We start from the raw sequence: 20511 nt of genomic DNA on the forward strand, positions 1-20511 counted from the left end.
ATATAAGAAATAGGCCCTGGCTTTGAGTTTAATATAAAAATGTATTTAAAAGAACAATATGACAAAACAATTAAATAGTCAAATAATAAATACAAAAATAAATATTTCATGTACAAAAATGTTGGAAAACAAACGAATAACACTGTCTGGGACTCAAGTACATAATCAAATGCTTGTCATTGGACTTGCGTAGGCAAATCATGGTGCATTTGAGTTTGGTTGACATAGTTTCCTTACAAATGGATGATTTTTCCAAATGATTATCTGATATTAACACCACTTCATTTCTTCAGCATCTTACATCACAGGCCCAGGACCTGATGTATAAACATTGTGTGCGCACCAAATGTGCATTAAAATGTGCAAAGGCCTACACAATTTTCCATGCACAAATAGGGATTTTTAGAAAATAAACCCAAATGTATGCACGCCCACTGTTGACCGTGCGTACGTACACTTAATGTATGACATTTATGCAATGTTTTATACATCAGGCCCCTGGTGTATGTATGTAAGTTCTCTCAGTTTTTTGTCATGAGGAATTTTGGTCAAAATGTATTTTCAATGTCGTCTGAACAAAGTTAAAAACATGCCCAGTTTTATTATTTAGTCACTTTGTGGGATTAAATGGAAATAAATTACTGCAAACATAGGCCTTCTTCGTCGTCGTACCGCAATTACGGGTTTTTATCGACATCTAGTGGCCATTCGTAACAACTGCCTGCAGTTGATTTTACTAACAACCCAATGCTCATCCGCTTTATACACAAAAACATAATGTAAACAAAAAACTTCAATAAATAACCTTAAATATTAAATACATAACTTACAAATGAAATAAGAAAGAGAGCAGTTATGAGGAGATGAGCGTCTAGGAAAAATTGAAATGGAATGGTTCAGAGCACACAGATTCCACGCCTGGGAACTTTAAGGCCACTGTGCCTGTTTACTGCATCTTTCCTTTACTGACACCATGGGGATGAGAGGACGGCTACCAGTGATGTGAAAGGAGCCATTATCGTCTATGCTTCAGAACTCCGAGAGCTCTAGAGTACCAGTCACAAAATAAATAAAGTTTCTTATAGATTTCCATAGTGGCCTGGTACATATTCCAGTATGAATTGAGAGGAGGCAGGGTAGGGTAGATAGGCTCAGAAGGTGCGGTTCCAATCTGTAACAAGAAGTTTCGAAGATTTGTTTAACCAACGCTTTTCTTTTTACTATACTTTATCTATTTTATTGTAATCCGTAATAGTCATTCTTACGATCACCTTGCAGTCAAAATATTTTAGTTCTCTTCTAGGTGAGAAAATAGAAGAGAACTAAGCTCTATAGCTCTTACCTCTCTGAGCACCTTGAGGCTGATGCTCTTCATATGATGAGCAATCTTTTTCGTCTTAGAAAACTCAGTCTCTAATTGTTCCTGTTTATGTTGCAGCCAGTCGAGATGAAACAGAAAGGATTTAAGACCAGAGTACAGCTCGGATAAAGTGCTGCTCACCTGTGGGACAAAGACATCCATTTTTCATTTTACATTGTGCTGTTTTTTGTTTCAGTCAGATAGTCTCTTATGGTCTAATTGGGTTGTTATTACTAAAGTGAAATGAGAGTTATTGAACAAGGTAAGAAACAGATGCTGATGTGCTACCTCGAGTGATTTCAGGTCTTTTGCGCTGTAGCTCAGCGTGGGCAGTGAGGTGAGGTCACGTTCAAAGTCTTGCATCATCTCTGACACATCCTGAAAAAAAGTCAATTCCAATATTAAACAAACATGTTGAAAGACCTTGCATTGATCTTGCATGGGACAGCCACTCCCAAACTAAAAATAAAAATGAGTTTTAATGTGATCTCAAATTGTACACTAAATAAACGTGTAAAAATGAGTTTGAACTATTTATTTAAAAAGCAAAATGAATCCGAACTTACGACTCCATGAGTTAACAATTTCGACAGCTGGCGCATATCATGCTGCAGTTTTTTCAGACCTTCTCTTCCTTGTGCGGTCGAAGTGGGACGGGCCGTAGTGAAGCCAAAGAGCTCAACCAAAGACATGAAGAAGATCAGGGGAAGGGTGATGTCGGGAAACACTGTCAGCAAAAAAGAAAGAAAGATGACTCTCATATGTCAGTCGAACTGATGACATTCATCTAGTCTGATTCACAACTACAGGTGCCATGGTTTGTGTTCTCAGCAGTTGCTCTGCTTAATAAAAGACATATATCTAAATCAATTTGCACAGAGTATATTGGTCACGCCGGATAGGACAACATTTTGAGTATCCCACAAGAATTTCCAAGGCATGTAGAACATGTGTAACTGACACCGGGGTGTGTAATGCTAAAAAGATGTCACTTTAAAAAGCAAAATTAAGAGATGCTACAGCATTCGGATGAAAGGATGTGAGTCAGCATATTTCCGGATGCCAAAATGTACAGGCAGATGCAACACGAGGAGTTAAGTTGAGGTCATGATATCTCACCAAACGGGTAACACTACACCTATTGCAAAATACACAATTGAAAAAGTCCAGGAATGCTCAGAGGTCATCTGGAAACTGAACTTGAATGCATTCCTTACTGTAGGATCGTAAGAATAAGAATTTCTAATGAATCCTGCAACTAAATAAGTGTAATACTAGTCTTTCTGTTAGTCCAGCCTGTTTGATGTTCACTCCGGTCTTTAGCCACAGCAAACTCAAATGAGCCATGGCCAAACTCCGTCTGACCATTTTAGCTCTTCAAATGAATACATTTAGCAGATATGTGATAAGTGATTTAGCCCTGTGATAAGCGTTTGGAGGAAATTAATGGCTATTTGCGCAATTAACATGCTTGGAACTTTTCTAAATGGAGAAATTGTCAGGGTCAGCGATTACCATTGCGTGCCAACTTTGTGGATTAGATGGCACGGTGACGGTCTCCATCAAAAGCTGGCGAAGTGAAAGATCAAATTGACTCAATTAGTTTTGAGGCCGACTGTTGACTCACGGACTAACATCCTTCCATCAGTTCTGGTGGAAAATGACACTGATAGCATCTTTTCACTTACGATAACACAGATTGCTTTGAACAATTATTACACCAAAGAAATCCTGACTTTAACTGCATGATTCATATTTTAGAAAAGACTGTTTCAGAGAAAATATACATTTAAAACCACCGATAACCACCGATGGTGATGTGATCAGGAGAAAACAACCTTGACCTTTGACCTTGATGTTAATCATTTAAGTATCAACTGTTGAAAAGCCCCAAACCAAAATTGGGTCACATCACCCAATTTTTACGTTAAAGGGATACGTCCCCAAAAAATGAAATTTCTGTCATGATTTGAGCTGTTTCAAATTGTATACATTTCTTTGTTCTATTGAACGCAAAAGACGATATTTTGAAGAATGCAGGAATAAATGATCGCAGGCCTTCAGTTATAATGAAAAATCACAATAATCAATAACACTTAAAAATTAAACATTCTATTTTTGACTAGTATTTTTCAATCACTGGTCAAAATGTAGTTACAACAAAACACAAAAAACTAAATCAGTTTTGTCACATGGTCACTAAACAATACCAACAACAATATCATACCCATACCAACCCCCCATAAAATAATAAAGTAATTAAAATGTATGTATTGTACTTTAAATTAATTCAATATCAATAAACTAGAGTAAATTATGTTGATGGTTAATTCGTATCCCTACATGACATTTCAAATTCAAAATTCATTAAAAAGCAAAGACTCCCCCTACTGGAGGGTGCCTACACTATCACGTCTGTGTGCTTAAGTGAAAAGAAATGAAGGCAAAAAAAAAATACTTACGTTTCATTGTAATCCTATAACCCCAATCTGTAAATACAGTGTACAAACTAGTGTTATCACTCTACTAACATTTAGAGTGAAACGAGCCTCTTTTATACGGGTATATGACACACACTCTGAGTCATTCAGAGTCAACTTCAGAAAAAAATACACATCTACACACCCCCTCACACTAAACGTATCTTTTTTTCTGGAGAACTCCGCTTTTTTCTGTTATTTCCGCCAACAACTTTTTGGCTCGTGACCCTTGTGTTCCTAATTTGGGATTTTTGACATCCTTTTCAACACTTCTGAATTGCGCATTAACTCAAATGTAAAACAGACTATACAACTCAGTGATTGGACATCAGTGTGCAAATCTTTTTAATCTCTTTTATATGATTAGAAAAGTCATAGTTTACATATAAGTATGCCATTACAGTTGTATCAGATTTCACCTCGCCAAAGGGGAATGTCGTAGAGATGATGGACTGAGATGAGACATGAAACGGTTCTGAGATGAATTAAGTGCACAACAGAACTCAGTCACACACTCACACACACACGCACGCACGCACGCACACACACACACGCACGCACGCACGCACGCACACACACACACACACACACACGGCTTTGGTTGACTATCCCCGTGGGGACAGTCCATAGGCGTAATGTTTTTATACTGTACAAACTGTATATTCTATCCCCTATCCCTAACCCTATCCCTAAACCTAAAGATCATAGAACACTTTTTGCATTTTTAGATTTGTAAAAAATATTGTTCTGCACACTTTATTAGCTTTTTTGCCCCTGGGGACCTCAATTTTGGTCCCCACGGTGACACGAGTCCCCATGTGTTGGTGTGTATTCAGGTTTAGGTCCCCACCGGGATATACAAACATGAACACACACACACACACACATGTTGGGTCATTCCATAGACGCAATGGTTTTTTACTGTACAAACTGTATATCATATTCCCTACCCCTAAACCTAACAATCACACACAACTTACTGCTCTTTTAGATTTTCAAAAGGTTTTTCTGTATGATTATAAGCTTGTTTCCTCATGGGGACCAAAAAATGTCCATTTATGTCCATGATGTCCCCATACCGTAGGGTTTGCCAGGTACACACACACACACACACACACATGTCTGGTTTATTATCTCCATAGACAGTCCATAGGCGTGAAGATTTTTATGCTGTACAAACTGTATATTTAATCCCCTACCCCTAAATCTACCCATAAACCTAAAGATCATAGAAAACTTTTTGCATTTTTAGATTAAAAAAAATATTGTTCTACGATTTATAAACTTTTTTGCCCATGGGGACCTCAATTTTGGTCCCTATGGTGACAGGAGGCCCTATGTGTTGGTGTGTATTCAGGTTTAGGTATAAAACAAGGCCACACACACGCACATGCCCCAACTGTGTGTTCTACCCCACACATCGTCCGTTTGGTCTCCTCTGACACATCTCACTACTATTTCCACTTAGACATTCAACATGGACAACTGTCTTCATGCCTGAATGCACATACATACAACCTCCCCCCCCCCAAGTTTCTCTTTCATTCATCCCCTCACCCACTCATTCTTGCTTTTTTCTCTATTTGCCCATGAGTGCAAAGAGGCAAAGAGTTTCATGTTGATAAGAAAAGTGACTGTTACTGTTGTGCGTATATCCTGCACTTCAGGAAGTGGTCAGACTACCCGAGTATCTAGTGGTCTACTGAATGTACTTTACAGTGATATTGATGGAATAATCTGTCCAAAAAATGAAACATTCTTCTGTGGAATACACATTTCTATATAATCCGGATTCATAGAGACCACAGCTAAAAGCTCCAACGAGGACAAAAAAGGTAGTGTATGGTTTACAGTGTGCTTGACAGTAATATTAGGGGTATTTCCATTGAGAAGCGTTGCTTTTTTTTAATTGTTTTTCTATGTAAATGCGCTACGGACGTGTTTGACCGTGCGTCTTTTGCAGCGTCTCGCGCGAGAGCGCCGAATAGGCCCTTTTCACAATGACGTCACTTAACTTCCGCCTTTTTGCAAAGCAGTGTATCATAACATCTTGCAACAAACAAGAAGAACTTCCGTGGAATTTAACAACAGTGAAAAAGAAACTGACAGAACACGTATTCTAGTACTTATCCTAGCACCTTCGCTAACACAAAAAGAAAACAAAACGCTTACCTTCATAATCAAACAGGTACTGTTCAACGAAGAATTTGTATCCTTTCTCTAGCTTTGATCTTGTCGTTAGCAAAAATTTGTCTGCAAGATGTTGTACATCATCTAGCCGTATTTGTGGCAGATGTGCAAGGGACTTGGTAAACTCTGAGGCGCTATAGCGGAAGTAGCTTCTTCTTGAGTTTTACTGGCGGTTGGCAAACCAGCTTATAGGTGCATTACCGCCACCTTGGAGTGTTAGCGGAAGTAACGATACACTGCTTCGCGGCAGAACGGAAGATGCGTGACGTCATGTGAAAAGGGCGTATTTCAACTTTTACGCTCAGCTCATTAATTTCACAGCAGTGAACCAATCAGAAGACCCCGAAGGCGGGGCAAGCGTTACAGTCGCAAGTTGGCCAAAGCGCGTCTCGAGACCCTCGCGTTCTGTGTTTTTTACGCTTTAAATCAACTTCTGAGCGTTGCGTATTTACATGAAGACGCGTTGTGTGTGAACTTTCTGGAGGTTGACGGCCTGTGATCACTGTTGTTGTTTTATAGCAAGAGATTGTCACAAATCTTGCTCCACAGACGAAATAACAAACGTGAAATTTTTGTGAATAATTCCTTTAGGCCTTGTATTTGATTTTTTTTATTGTATAATAAGAGAAACCACTCTAATGTAAAAAGGAGAACACACCTCAGTGCCCTTCCCAGACAAAGTTGGAAAAATTATTACTCACCACAGGATGTTACACTTATATATGAATCTGTTGCATGCACCTCAAGGTCAAAGCACCAGCGTGCTACAATTAAGCTCTAAAACAACATGCTTTGTCCAGGCAACCCATACTTCATAAACACTGGAAGCTACTTCACATTGTTTGACACAGCAACCTTCATCCCAGCGGAGGTGGTGACGGCTGTTAATGCTCAGTTGGCATGAATTCATTGCGTCAAATAAGGATGCGTTTGGAGAAGAAGATAAGCCACGTTTACCCCAAGTGGGTGGATTCTTTGAGGTGTTCAAATTCCTCGAAAGGAACGCATGATCAAGCAGAAACCAACATCCTCTCTATTAATATCCTGATGACAAGAATCTGAAACTAATCTCACCAACCCTGGTTTTGTGTTTGAGTTCCTTTTTCAGCAGATATGTTTTAAGTTGACATATTTACAAATGTGTAACAAATATTATCATTATAAATCACTTTATTTATGAATTTAAATTCTATGATTTAAATTCTTTTGAACAAGGAAACGTTTAGAGATTCAGCGATGGAAACATATTCCGACCAGGATGTGGCTCTCTACGGGACAGCCACTGCGGCAGGAGGAACGGGTAGGATTACGGTTCAAAAAGTTTTAGATGTGTACAAAAGGGGGAATCCCAAAACTAACCAGAAGGCAATGTTTTAAATAACTCAAAGTCTTACTGACACTAATCCATTTTGTGGTTGACACCAATGTTATGTTTTGGGCAAAACCACACACTTTCCAGGGCAAGTGAAATCGCAGAAGTGATGAATGTCCAGGTGCCAATATTGTTTATTTTGACTGATGTCCAACGTGCACAAACTGGACCGTTTTAGTCATACTGTAGCGCTCCTCTATGACTGCATGTCTCATTATGAGCTCACAGACATAGACTTGCTCACACACGCATTTTTCAGAGATGATCCAAGCGTCTGCCATCATCAATGAGTCTGAACCATGTTCCGGCTGCTTGTGACATCATCGTGACATTTTTTCCCCCTGCAGCGTGAACAACATTGTTATTGTTCCGTAGCCTTTATCCCTTAAGTCTGGGCTTTGGAATACAAGCTAAAATGTAAAGGTGTATGTGCACTTGAAGTACCGTTTCTTTTTTGTGTCTCCCAAAACTAATATGTAATGTATATTTAGTGTATATTTCTGAATAATTTAATTATAGATATAGTATGCTTTTTCGTATACTTTATTGTCAGAAGCATCATTAATAATGCTTAAAATTCAAAACACATTTTCCTCATGTGTAAACAGCAGATATAGAGTTTTTTTATGTGTATATATTTGTAAAACTATTTTTCTTCTGAAGCGTTTACATCACAACCTAGTTAATCGGTTCCATATGTTATACGCTCATAAGTCAAGTCGAGCACTACATTCATTTGACCAAGTTGGCCTATGAGTCAGGGAACAGTGTTGCAGATCAGGGAACTACTGTACACCTTTACATCATGCTTTGAAAATGATGAATATTTGGAAAATAGTATTCAATCTCATAATAATTCTGCCTTTTTTAAATGTCTTAATGCCTTATGGAATTTCTTCATCCTCTTTTGCCTCGTGTTAAAAGTTTGCCGTGTTAATCAGATATTAGAAATTATGGATTTTCCATATTGCACTGTCCAGACGGAAGAACAACGGCAACCTCTTACTCAAGTGTAATTCACCTCTCCGATTAAGACTTTCCCCTGTTTCCCCTGTTTCTCCTCGTTCTAACACACAGATCTAACAGAAAGGGGAGGGAAGTGAGATTTCCATTTTCGTCACAAAACTTTTCATCTCTAATCTACTTTCAGTGACTAATGGAATGCAAAAAATGCTGCAGAGAGAGAGAGAGAGAGAGAGAGAGAGAGAGAGCGAGAGAGTCACATTTATTGTAACAGTTGTTTTATAGGACTTTCAGAAAACAAAACTTTTGGGGTTATTATGTCCATCAACAATTTCCTAAATATAATATATCACAATATATACAGTATATGTTTTTCTAAAAACTTTCAGCTTTCTAAAACATAAACTTAAATAGTTTCTGTATTTCTTACATTCTGTTGTGGAAATGACACTTAAAACATTTCTGGTATAACATATCAGCAACTGATGAATTTTATGTATTCTAAATGTACAAAACTCAAATAATAATAATGTAAGGATGGAGACATGACACAGGAAAAACTGGTACCCACACCTTCCTCATCACATGGGCTTTCAGGCTCTCGATGTTTGATTACACCTAGTTTTTGTTTACATAGTCCTCTTCTGTTCTGTTGGCCGTTATCTGCAGCATAGATAAGGATAAGGACATATTTATATCAGCTATATTTTTTTAAATGTGGATGTGCAAGATGAACTCCACGGCAAACACTTAAAACAACATTACAAAATGTTAAACTGCAACTACATTTTAGATCTTAAGATATATTAGATGCTTACACATACAGCCGCAGAAAAAAATAAGAGACCATTCCAAATATTCATTTCAAGTCAGCATTTATAGATAAAGTCATCCAGTAGCAATGTGAAAGACTGACAAGACACATGAAAACTGTGATAAAAATCGAGGTAATCCATGCAGGGCTGTAACGTTAACACAATAACGCGTTAAAGCGGCAGTCCGCAAGTTTTTTGGAGTAAAAATGAGCTAAAACCAATTATTGAGCAAGTACATGAAAGAACGGTGTTTAAAACTGTGTCACTACCCTTGCTGGTTTCATCACGGAAAGCTTGTAATAATGGTTTGTAATTTGCCCTGTCCGGTCGACTTTTCCGGAGATCCTTATATGGTGTCTTTCGTCTGTGCGTCATTTTGTCACATTCGTACACAGAACGAAGAGGATCCGGCTGCTAGCCCGCGCGTGGATGCTGTGAGTGACAGGCGATTTGTAGCGTGTACTCACAACAGCTGGGTAGGATTTCATACAACGTTTAGTATTATTTATGGCGGCGTTTAGTACTTTTACTTTTAAACGCCAAGCAGTGTTGACATCTGGGGATTCATCATTTGTGAAAAACAAGAAGAACGAACTGAAGACGGTTTACAAAGAAACAGGGAATGTGATCGAAAATTAATATTGGCAAGGCATTTCATAGGTGGCGTGAACTCCGTGATCTGAAAGGATTGTAAACGGATGCAGACATCGCTTTATTTCTTCTGAACAGGTAAGACATTTCAATATTTCAATAGATAACACAAAGACTGTAGCGCACTTGTTGTGTTTGTGTTAATACAGACGGGTACAGTTTCATCGGTTGGTCTTTCTCTCTTTATGTTCATTATGATAAATGTAATTTAAGCTGTAATTATTCGCCCGGGATTAGTATTATCTGGGGACCTCGTGTGATTTAGAAATGACCTCCCCACATCTGTATTTCATGTGGCGCGAATTAGCACGGACAAGTGAAGCCTGTGATTTTACTCAAATATATGGACTTATATCCCGGATATGATGGCAAGGCTTTGCATATAGTTGTATGATGTACAATGATTTATGACCGTGCCTGTCAGCATTTGAGACCCGCGTTCGGGGATCTTCTGTCCGGTTGGCGTTACGGGAGTTTCCATGAGAAATAACAAAATGACCCAGCACACGAAATAATACCAAAACACTTCACCACAGCCTCCATTTGCGCTATTTGTGTCTGTTTATGTTCTTATTTGTTTCGTGTTATATCATCTGCCATGTTATCTGTGTTTATTATGCGCTACTGATGTACAGTGAAGATTCTCACTGCTGCACTGTCACAGGCCACGACTCAAAACATCAGACTCATCCGCGCAGTTGAGCAGTGCCGAATCACAACTCACGTAAAGAAATACCGCCGCACATCACCTGCAGTAGCAATTACAAACTGAGATGGCGACAAAGAGGCCAATCCTACGGACTGCCGCTTTAAGGCATGCAATTTTTTTCTTCAGAATAATGCCACGGTCAGACTTGATTTGTAACAGTTGCTTTGATGCATTCAGTGTAGATTCAGACACAGCTTCTAGCTGTGGGACGCGGCACAACGCGAAAGCGGTCCAGTCTGTGTATACAGTCACGGGCTAAAGGCTCTTAAAGGGGCCGCGTTCTTAAACCTGCTGCTGTGACTCCTGTCAGTAATGTTAATAAAATAACAAAAGAAAAGAGGAATTCAATGTGTTTTGTAGCTTTGATGAGAATTCTTCTTAATTTAGAATTTAGCATTAAAGACTGTAGTGTTTGAGAACATTACATTTCTGTACTGTTCCTACCTGTTAGATATGATAGCTCTCAATTATACTGTTAAATGGCTATAATTAAAGTAAAAAAATCTATTTAATAGAGACATCAGTTGCAGTACTAATATCAGAATATTGGCTTTCATTTATAAAAATGATGCTGTTAAAGAAATCTGTTGTTTCTACATTAATTTGGAGGTTAAATGTGAAATTATTAGAATGTAAAAGTATATTTTAAAAAATGTTATGTGTGATTAATCACAGAAAAAAATGTGAAAAAATGATAATTTGACCTAAACACATAGTAAAAAATAGTAAATTTTAAAATCAGAAAAATGAGAGAATGGTCTATTATTTTTTTCTGTGGCTGAATTGATCATTTTGGAGTTGTCTTAAACTTTAAAACATACAGCTGATAGCACAATTTCTGTGAAATTTAGAACAACCTTTTCTCCATCTGGCACATGCTTCAAAGCTACAGCCTTGCATTTGAAAACTTGCTGATCTAATTAATAATGCTTACGAAGCTCCTCTATTCTAAGAAATGTTTCTCATCTCAGCGAACCGCTAACCATTTGATTTAAAAGGAGATTAAAATGTGTGATATAAATTTCCTCAAATAAATATAATCTAGATTAAATTTTTCCAGAAAATTTACAATGTCTATTGCATATAAAGCAATGAAGTCACTAAATACCAAATAACTAAATACAAATTGAAGACTTTTGTAATACATCTAATACAATGCTGCAGCCTGTGCTAATAAAGAAAGCTGTAAATGAATAGTTAAAGAGTAACCTGTATTTCATTGTATACTGATGAGTCATTGGTCCTGTTGAGGGTGGCGTATGCCATTGGTCCTCTCAAATCTTCAACCCACTAACAGCAGGAAAGACAAATTCAGATTTTTGTAACTTCAAAAAGGTAAAGTTTTGTAACTTCCTGTGAAAACCGTACAACCATTAGGCTATGCATGCTTTTACTTTAACAAATATTTTGCTTATTGAAATGATTAAAAATAAAACAATGATGTAGCATACATAAAAATTATAAAGATTACAATAATTATCGCCAACATGAAGTGTAATGCTTTTTACCGCTTTGTCATGGCTTTTTGTCATGTCTGACGGCGTTTTTGCAAAACTTTTTTATAATACAATTGTTTACAGAATTTTGCATAATGCTTCATCTGAGCCACTAGGTGTCAGCACTTAGCGTGCCATTCTGTCTCGTTTAGTAAGTTTTTTTTTTAGATGAAAATACGCGTTGTTATAAAGCGTCATTTGTGGCTCTTTTATGGTCACACTTCTGATGAACCAGGTGTCATTAATTAACATCGATGATGACATAAGGGGGGGATAGTGCCATTTCTAAGCCTAACCAGGAGAAGGAGCAGCCTACCCTCCGTCGCCATCAGTCCGTGTGGAGTTTTGAATGGATTTGATAGGGAATGCAGACGAAAGACCAGCGGCGACGTCACAGTTGGAACGTAAGTGAGATATGAGAAATTTATAAAAAATTATGAACGTCTGAAATAGGTACGTCGCCTCACAAGACACCTGATACACACGTCGTTACCATGTACATAACCTCATAAGAGGCCTGATACATACGTCGTCTTCATTTATGTTGTCTTTAAAAATATTTAAACTTCAAAATTGATTAAAGACATGGAGGTTTTTCTCAATTAGTTTGAAGTGATGTTGAGTATCTGATATTCAAACGAACAAAAATAAAGATAGTTATCTAGTAAGGACATGTTCTTTTTATTGAACATATTGGTCATAAATGGTCAATTTCACATACACAAACAAAAATGGGCAAATAATAAGCCCAACATCAAACTCTTCAAAACTGAATGAAAGAATTATTTCGAGGAGGCTCTTAAAGATACGATAAATAAAAAAGCAAAACAATGATATAGGATTATTTCAACCTGTTCCTTTATTGATTGATTGTAAGATATATATAATTATGTGTTTCTTTTTACCTTCTTTGTTGGATCCTTTGTTGCTATTATAAATATAAAAATGAATAGGCCTACATTGTGATACTCTATGGCCCAATCCCAATTCTATTTTCTACCCCTTCGCCTACCCCTCGCCCCTTCCCCTTGCCTCTTGAAACAAAGTGGCAAGGGGAAGGGCTACAAATTTTCCGCTAAGAAATGGGACACCACTACTACACTGTTATACGTCATCATATACGTCGTTGCTAGCTCGTCACGTCAGAGGACATGTGCCGATGCACCGGGTATATGACATAAAAATATATTTTCTAGTATCGTGCAATCAGTGCTGTCCGCTAGCAAACTTTAACGATTTTTTTGCAAACGTTAAAAGAACATCACCGTAAATATTAACACAAGATTGAATGTAACATACATAAAAGGAAAAATTGTCATAAAAATCCTTATTAATGGCAAAAATTACTTACATTTATGGGTCTGCTTGCTCGAGTGAGCAGCCATGTTGGAAATTTCTCTTAGCCCTTCGTTTGAAGTGAGGTCCCGAAAAATCTTCGTTTGAAGGGCTATCTGGCCCTTCCCCTTACCCCTAGCCCTCCAACCAAAAGAGAATTGAGACACCACTACCCCTTCACGTGAACGCGCCAAACGGAGGGGTAGGGGAAAGTGTAGGGGTAAGGGGTAGAATTGGGATTGGGCCTATATATGTATGGATGTTCTTGAATTAAAAGAATATAAAAAAACTCTAAAACTTTGCATTAGGGGATGTATTTATATATTGCTTATACAGTAATTGGAAGTAATTAGACAGTAATTGAAGTGAAGCACAAGAAATTAAACATGTTCGCTATAGTCTTAGGAGTCTTTTCTAACAATTTTGACTTAATTAAAAAAAATTCAACAACATGGAGAACAAGTTCTTCGAAGCAAACATGCTTCGTTTCCACGTATGTAGTTTATTTATTTAGGTAAATAAGAGGTTACAAAAAGTATAAATGGTGATGGTAGAAATCAGGATATGTATAAACAATATAAATTTCATATTTTTAATTTTTTACAATAAAGCCCAGCAGGAGAACAGCAAATTATAAATCAAGTTTTCTCAGCTCTGGCTCTTGAGGTCCCTCTTGAGTTTGCTACAGTTTTAATCAAACACACCTGCAGTAGACAATCAATGTCTTTAGGATTATTATAGAAAGTTGTAGGTGGGTGAGTTTAATCAAGAATGGAGTTAAAGGGGTTGCAGGAAAGTGGAGTTGAGAACCCCTGCTCCATATCATCAGCTACTTAAAGCGGCCATTCCCCGTGATGCCAATTTTCAAACTTTAGTTACTGTGTAATGTTGCTGTTAGAGCATAAACAATATCTGCAGAATGATAAAGCTCAAAGTTCAATGCCAAGCTAGATATTGTCTTTAACAGAATTTGCTTTTCAAGGACTACAGAGAATGGCTGGAATCGGACTACAGCCCTATACTTCCCGGGTAAATGATGTCACTATTCCGAGTTTTTGAATAACCACCGCCCAAAGGAATATGCCAAAAAAGGGGCGAGGCCTTCCTTAGAGAAGAGGAAGAGCTGCTGGAGTAGTGTTGGTTATCAGAGATTGTAAACATTTGACTGAGCTGCGCACTTAATTACTTTCACTTTCATCACAGTACTACAGCTGGTAATAAGAATTCAGCTACACACATTCTAAGATAACCAACGGTCAAATAACAGCTTCCATGACTTTAACATCGACTGTGAAAGCTGTTCTGTATAATACACTATATTGTGTGTGTGTGCGCATACCTCTAAAACACTTCTATGAAACGTCCTTTGAAGTCCTGCTTGCAAATGTCTCCTAGTCAATCTGCTTGTTTTGTTATCCAACTTAGGTCCAATATAAAAAGGCAAAACTAACGCTTCTGTTATTAGTGTTAATTAATATAACCGGTCTGATGCCAATCGGTCCGGTGTCATTTCCCGTACGTCAAAGTACACGACTGTCTCCTTCGGTATAATCCACCCCGCATAGTAAAGCGACAACACGAGGACACAAGACCGCTGAAGAACGCATAATGAGAAACAGCCACCCTTTATCCTGCCACAGGTCTAAAATGTGAATGTGAAATATTTTATAAGCTCATTTTACCGAATGCAGACCTTTCTTGAGGAAAAGCCGTTTACTTTCGGTTTTAAGGTAAGAAACTATGTTTAAATGTCACGAACAGGCAATTTGGTTTAATCATTTGTAAATATAATGTCATGTGTTATTAAGACATACAGTATTTATATTTAATTTGTCAAAAAAACCTTTCAAAATCATTTGCTGCATCTGGGTTACCGTGTGTTATTAGTTTTGAAAGGTTGTTATCTGGGAATAACGAACCTGCAAATGTCGCGACTGGCCAATCAGAATCAAGCATTCCAACGAGCCTTGTAATAAATGTTTAAGGCTTCAGTTATATATCATAAATGGAACAAAGAAAATTTACTGTAATTTCTTGAGTCTTTATTTCCTCATGTTTGTGCTACAGGAGGGCTTTAGCTAAGATTTATCTAGAAAACAGGTTGGGTTTTAGATTAGGATTTTGCTTTGATTTATTATTTATTTGCCCTTAATTGTTTGATCGATTTTGACATGCAGCCTTTATCATGGGTTTATCTTTATTCATGACATTAGGTATCATAACTCACCTTGAGTCGCTTTAACAAGCTGAAAAAGAACAAGAAGATACACATTTTTACAAAATGGTTCAAAGTAACACCAATGTTTTATGAAGCCAGTTTTGCTTAAGTTTACAATCCGGCTATTAGATTTCTTTTTTTGTTCAATCGCTTACATTTTTGTTGATTTTAGTTAAATTGTTTCCCCTCAACACTTTGTTTACGTTTTACAACTTACCTTTTATATTTGACCAAGTCCACAACAGTAATGAGAATTAGGAAACCTGTGAGAACTCCACACATGATGTATGGTGCTATGGTGCACTGGCAACCTTAGACCGAAAGATAAAGAACAAACATCTATGCCTGGTTTTATGGCACTATTTGAATATACAGTGTATATTATTCAAATTCACATAAAAGAAAACCATTTTACATTACATCACTGAACATGGTATGAGAATGAGCATTCTGGAGGTTAGAGAGTTTACACTTCAACTAGTTGCCCGTCTCCGCTCTTAGAAATGTGTTTTTGATGTGGTTTTCTACTGTGTTTAATTGCTTGTTTAAATTGACTGTGTGCTCTGGTTGTTACCCTCTGATCTATGCAGCCACATAATCATTTCCACAGACTTTCCCTTCCGGGTTTGTCTATAAATCACTTTACATCTTAGTGAAGCATACATTGATTCATGATCAAATAAGTACCCCTAGATAATGAGACCAAAATTTGGTTCAAAGGTCTAATGCAGTTTTTTTCCTTTAAGTACCACGTGTTACTTTTAATGAAACGTGACAAAATGTTAAAGTGTGGTATTTTGGTGAAAAAAAAATATTAATATTGTAAAACAAACTCATGCTTCATACACCACAATGTGTAAAAGTATTTAGCAAAAATATTCAAATGAAGTTAATTCAGATATGTAAAACATATTGAGAGCTGTCTGAAAGTTTTTTTTAATTAATAGGTTTAGATACAATAAAAATAACTAAATCACTGATTATGTTTTAGAAATGGAAATTCCAACATTTCTTGTCTTCTGCAGTTCCTAAAATGCTCCATTGCTCATATTGTGATTTGTCATATTATGACCTGAGTCAAATTGTCTTCAAATTCATCTGCCCTCACATGGTCCTGGAAAACTAATCTAGACAGTGTGGAAGGAGATTTTTGCATGTCTTGTATGAGAAGCCATCTTCAGCACTAGATCTAGACAATGTGACTAGATCAGTGGTTCTCAAACTGGGGGCCGTGGGGGCCCCAAGACTGAGGGCCCCAAGATGGATCCAGGAGGCCACAGATTTTGTGGCATTTTATGAAATATAGAAATTTATCATAGATTTTATGCAATCAAACATCAGAAAAATGACACCACCAACCATAAGAATTGAGGTTCCAGCATTGTATAACTGAATGTTTTTGGTTTAATAAAAATTCTAAGTTTAAGATTATACGTCTTTATATGGGGGGCCGCAAAGCGATGCACTTAACACAAAGGGGGCCTTACAACGAAAAAGTTTGAGAACCATTGGACTAGATCTTCCACGATTTACATTACTGTATTTTTTCTGTACATGTAGAAAAAGAAAGATTTTATAGCTATATATAGTATATGTATCTAACACACATCTTACCTTTTAACTCGACAGTCACAGCTGTCGACTGGTCGTCCCCATGAATGTTGTTAGCCTTGCAGACATAAAGACCCAGAACATTACTGCTCACAGTCATTGTCAAAGTCTGTTTTTGAGCCTTTAACACTAACTCCCCATTTCCAGTTTCTTTAAACCACTCATAGCGCTTGACAGCAGGGTTAGCATCACTCTGACAGCTCAGCGTCACCACGTTGCCTTCATACAATGGACCTGATGGATTTGCCAGGGCTATGGTGTTTTGGGGGGTATCTGAAAGAGCAAACTGAACCCTTAGTATAGTCCAAAACATGCAGACATTTACTTAAGTGTCTAATTAAGTTTAAACTCAAACAATACGGCATCATTAAGTAGCCTAATGCATAACATAAGAAATGAATACAAAACATTTCATATTCATGTTGTGTTTGGAATATTTTACTACACACACATACAGTTTTTAATTATAATTGCTTTTCTTATTTTATATACATACACAACACTCTGAGGGTAATACTGGTCTCGATCGGTCTTCTGATATCCTGCGAGTACACAAGGAAGCAGGAGACCTTAAGCCCGTCATTTAGAGGTGATGCATTGAACATTTGAGAGGAAACCAACAACGTCTGTCCAAATTCATCCACCTAAGAGGAAAAAATTAATAATCATGTTGCAGAAGTTTTGAATAACACCACAGGAAAGGATGATGTAATAAGATAAATAAACAAGTTTTAGATTTGACAATAAGAAAAAAACAATAAATGTTTCAAATGATCTTCTCCACCACCTGCTGATGACCACACACCCAAAATCAAGCACCACCACCCGTCCTTCATTCATAAATGTGTTGATGATCCAAACAGAGGCAACTTGCTCTCTGCTACATTTTACCTGTATGGTGGGGTCGATCTTCCCCCCCAGAGTTACGCTCCAGTGCATCACAGGCTGTCGTGAGGGGCATGACAGTACAGTGGAGCACGTCAAGGTCACATTCTTGCCCTCTGAAACTTCCAGCACATCAATATGAGGGCTCAGCATAGGAGCGAGTAAGTCTTAAAGTTGAGAAGAGAGTTACAACAATAAGTGAGTGTAAGAAATGTATTGCATAATATTAGTTTTAGTGCTACTTGATCCTCCCTTAAACATAAAGATTCCAACCTGCATGCACATTGATGTTGACGCCTTGCAGAAATGTGTAAATCAGTGGCTCGGGACCTTGAAGTCTGAAGAAGTATGTATCATTGGATCCAGCAGGGAAGTTTTGAAACACCGTTGTGCAATTTTTACTCAATAGGTTGCCGGTTACGCTGCCTTTTAGAACAGACGCAACGCTTTTTGAACTAAACACAGTCGATCCCAAGCTTGCGTCTGTTTTCTTCCACACCGCTTCAACAGATTTGTTTAGGTATTTTGTGAATGAATCTGGGATCTCGAACGTGCAGGGGATTTGAACACAGAAGCCGCTTATTACATCGATTTCTTGAGGCATCTTAATTTCCCACTGGTTGCTTACAGCACCTGCACACACATCAACATGATAGTTTAGTTTAACACATGAACGACACATTATTAGGGGCACTTTTTAGTTAAAGCACCCTACTTAAAGGCGGGGTGTCCGATTTCTCTTAGCCGTTGTTGATGTTCAAATCACCAAAACAAACACACCCCTACTTCCATCTTACGCTTTTGTATTTTCCACATATCGTGCATGTTTGTATCTCCTCTTTGCCCCGCCTCTCTGAAACGCGCTGATTTTTTACAAAGCTCATCGCTCTGAAAAGCGAGGTGTGCTATGATTGGCCAGTTCACCAGTGCGTAGTGATTGGTCAAATATTGCAAGCATTTCACGGAAATGTAACGCCTCTTATTCGGAACATCAGGTCCCAAAGCAATACGCCCTTTTCACAATGACGTCACTTAACTTCCGCCTTTTTGCAAAGCAGTGCATCATAACATCCGTCTTGCAACAAACAAGAAGAAGAAGAAGAAGAAGAAGAACTTCCGTTTTGCCGTCGCGCTGGAATTTAACAACAGTGAGAAAAAAAACTGACAGAACACGTATTCAAGTACTTATCCTAGCACCTTCGCTAACACAAAAAGAAAAAAAAACACTTACCTTCATAATCAAACAGGTACTGTTCAACGAAGAATTTGTATCCTTTCTCTAGCTTTGATCTTGTCGTTAGCGAAAATTTGTCTGCAAGACGTTGTACATCATACCTATTTGTGGCAGATGTGCAAGCCACTTGGTAAACTCCATTCTGAGGCGCTAGCGGAAGTAACTTCTTCTTCTTCTTGAGTTTTACTGGCGGTTGGAAAATCAGCTTATAGGTGCATTACCGCCACCTTATGAACTGGAGTGCTAGCGGAAGTAATGATACACTGCTTCGCGGCAGAGCGGAAGATGCGTGACGTCATGTGAAAAGGGCGTATTGTACTGACAGACAATACAATGAGATTTACAATTACGCCCACCTTAACTACGTGTAGATTTGGGCGGTCTTAGTCAAATCATGTTACGAAGTTACATAGATTCGCGGGGTGTGGTTACACGAGGCGTTTCAGGCAGGTCTGGTTGAGCATTCGCTTTTAGATAGAATGCATCCTTTGTTCCCACACTTTCATTTGTGCAATTTTAGTTATCTAATACATGCATGGGCAACTTATAACACACCAAAGACACAGAAAAACACGTACTTCTGCCATATGACCCCTTTAATATAATTTAAGTGTGAAAGGTATAAGAGCACGTTGAGTTAATATTCATTATAAAAACCATCATGACATCTATAGGAAACAGAATCAAAGTCATGTCCTCTGTTATGTTCTTTTTTCTTTTCTACATTATTATTACATTATAACACATTCATGGATTAATGTACACGAAGTAAAGTTTAAAACCATGTTTGTGACCACCAATAAACAAAAGCCAACCACTCACCTTTTAAAATCCACACGATGACTATAAAGACTTTGGGTCCTGTCATGCTGTTTTGATCTACAGTTAAACACGTAATAGTAGTAACTGATTTACGGACAAATTTTGGGTTTATTTAAAAAATCAATCTGTGACTTTTCTTTCAAAGTTCCTTTTTTTTGTAATCGTCAGTTGAATGTTCACACAAAAAAACTTACTCAAGTTTTTATTGAAAGAGGAACCATTCTGTAAAAAATCCTACTATTACAAAAACAACAGAGAGACAGGGAAACATTTCTTCTTCCTCTTAGAGTAAAATAGCATGTGTAAACTGCACATTTTAATTTTAAGACTTTTAGCGCGTATTCTACACCAATCTATGGGTTACACATTT

The 20511-nt window shown here is 37.6% G+C and overlaps 2 protein-coding genes across 7 annotated transcripts; both read right to left on the reverse strand.

The window, feature by feature from the left end:
- Window positions 1–378: 378 nt before the first annotated feature.
- Window positions 379–6121, reverse strand: il11b (interleukin 11b). 4 transcript variants are annotated; one of them, XM_057355243.1, is made up of 5 exons: window positions 6013–6121; window positions 1927–2087; window positions 1649–1738; window positions 1343–1501; window positions 379–1171 (listed from the first exon to the last, which is right to left on the reverse strand). In XM_057355243.1, exons 2-5 carry the CDS (start codon window positions 2050–2052, stop codon window positions 1016–1018), a joined length of 531 nt encoding a protein of 176 aa, XP_057211226.1. In that variant the 5' UTR covers window positions 2053–2087; window positions 6013–6121; the 3' UTR covers window positions 379–1015. The 4 variants fall into 4 exon arrangements, with proteins under 4 accessions (XP_057211226.1, XP_057211224.1, XP_057211225.1 ...); XM_057355241.1 differs by lacking the exon at window positions 6013–6121 and adding an exon at window positions 3823–3871; XM_057355242.1 differs by lacking the exon at window positions 6013–6121 and adding an exon at window positions 2876–3016.
- Window positions 6122–8614: 2493 nt separating this feature from the next.
- On the reverse strand, window positions 8615–20354 carry si:ch211-171h4.5 (Schwann cell myelin protein). Of its 3 annotated transcripts, XM_057354934.1 has the most exons (9): window positions 20142–20354; window positions 18359–18718; window positions 18092–18252; window positions 17697–17844; window positions 17204–17473; window positions 15807–15900; window positions 15599–15617; window positions 11750–11830; window positions 8615–9028 (listed from the first exon to the last, which is right to left on the reverse strand). In XM_057354934.1, exons 1-9 carry the CDS (start codon window positions 20185–20187, stop codon window positions 8984–8986), a joined length of 1224 nt encoding a protein of 407 aa, XP_057210917.1. In that variant the 5' UTR covers window positions 20188–20354; the 3' UTR covers window positions 8615–8983. The 3 variants fall into 3 exon arrangements, with proteins under 3 accessions (XP_057210917.1, XP_057210919.1, XP_057210918.1); XM_057354936.1 differs by lacking the exons at window positions 8615–9028; window positions 11750–11830 and adding an exon at window positions 13659–15013; XM_057354935.1 differs by lacking the exons at window positions 8615–9028; window positions 11750–11830; window positions 20142–20354 and adding exons at window positions 13659–15013; window positions 19317–19756.
- Window positions 20355–20511: the final 157 nt, after the last annotated feature.

The sequence above is a fragment of the Triplophysa rosa genome, linkage group LG16, assembly GCF_024868665.1.
Source record: "Triplophysa rosa linkage group LG16, Trosa_1v2, whole genome shotgun sequence".
Taxonomy (NCBI): Eukaryota; Metazoa; Chordata; class Actinopteri; order Cypriniformes; family Nemacheilidae; genus Triplophysa; species Triplophysa rosa.

Bases quoted from the DNA above. Each gene is read 5' to 3' on its own strand.
- il11b (XM_057355240.1), bottom strand. From the start codon at position 2,121: ATGAGAGTCATCTTTCTTTCTTTTTTGCTGACAGTGTTTCCCGACATC. The intron at 1,502-1,648 runs GTAGCACATCAG...TTTGTCCCACAG, and splicing joins AAGACCTGAAATCACTCGAG to GTGAGCAGCACTTTATCCGA. The intron at 1,172-1,342 runs GTAAGAGCTATA...TTCTTGTTACAG, and splicing joins GCCTCAAGGTGCTCAGAGAG to ATTGGAACCGCACCTTCTGA.
- si:ch211-171h4.5 (XM_057354936.1), bottom strand. From the start codon at position 20,187: ATGACAGGACCCAAAGTCTTTATAGTCATCGTGTGGATTTTAAAAG. The intron at 18,253-18,358 runs GTTGGAATCTTT...CTCAACTTTAAG, and splicing joins CAACATCAATGTGCATGCAG to ACTTACTCGCTCCTATGCTG. The intron at 17,845-18,091 runs GTAAAATGTAGC...TTTTCCTCTTAG, and splicing joins AGATCGACCCCACCATACAG to GTGGATGAATTTGGACAGAC.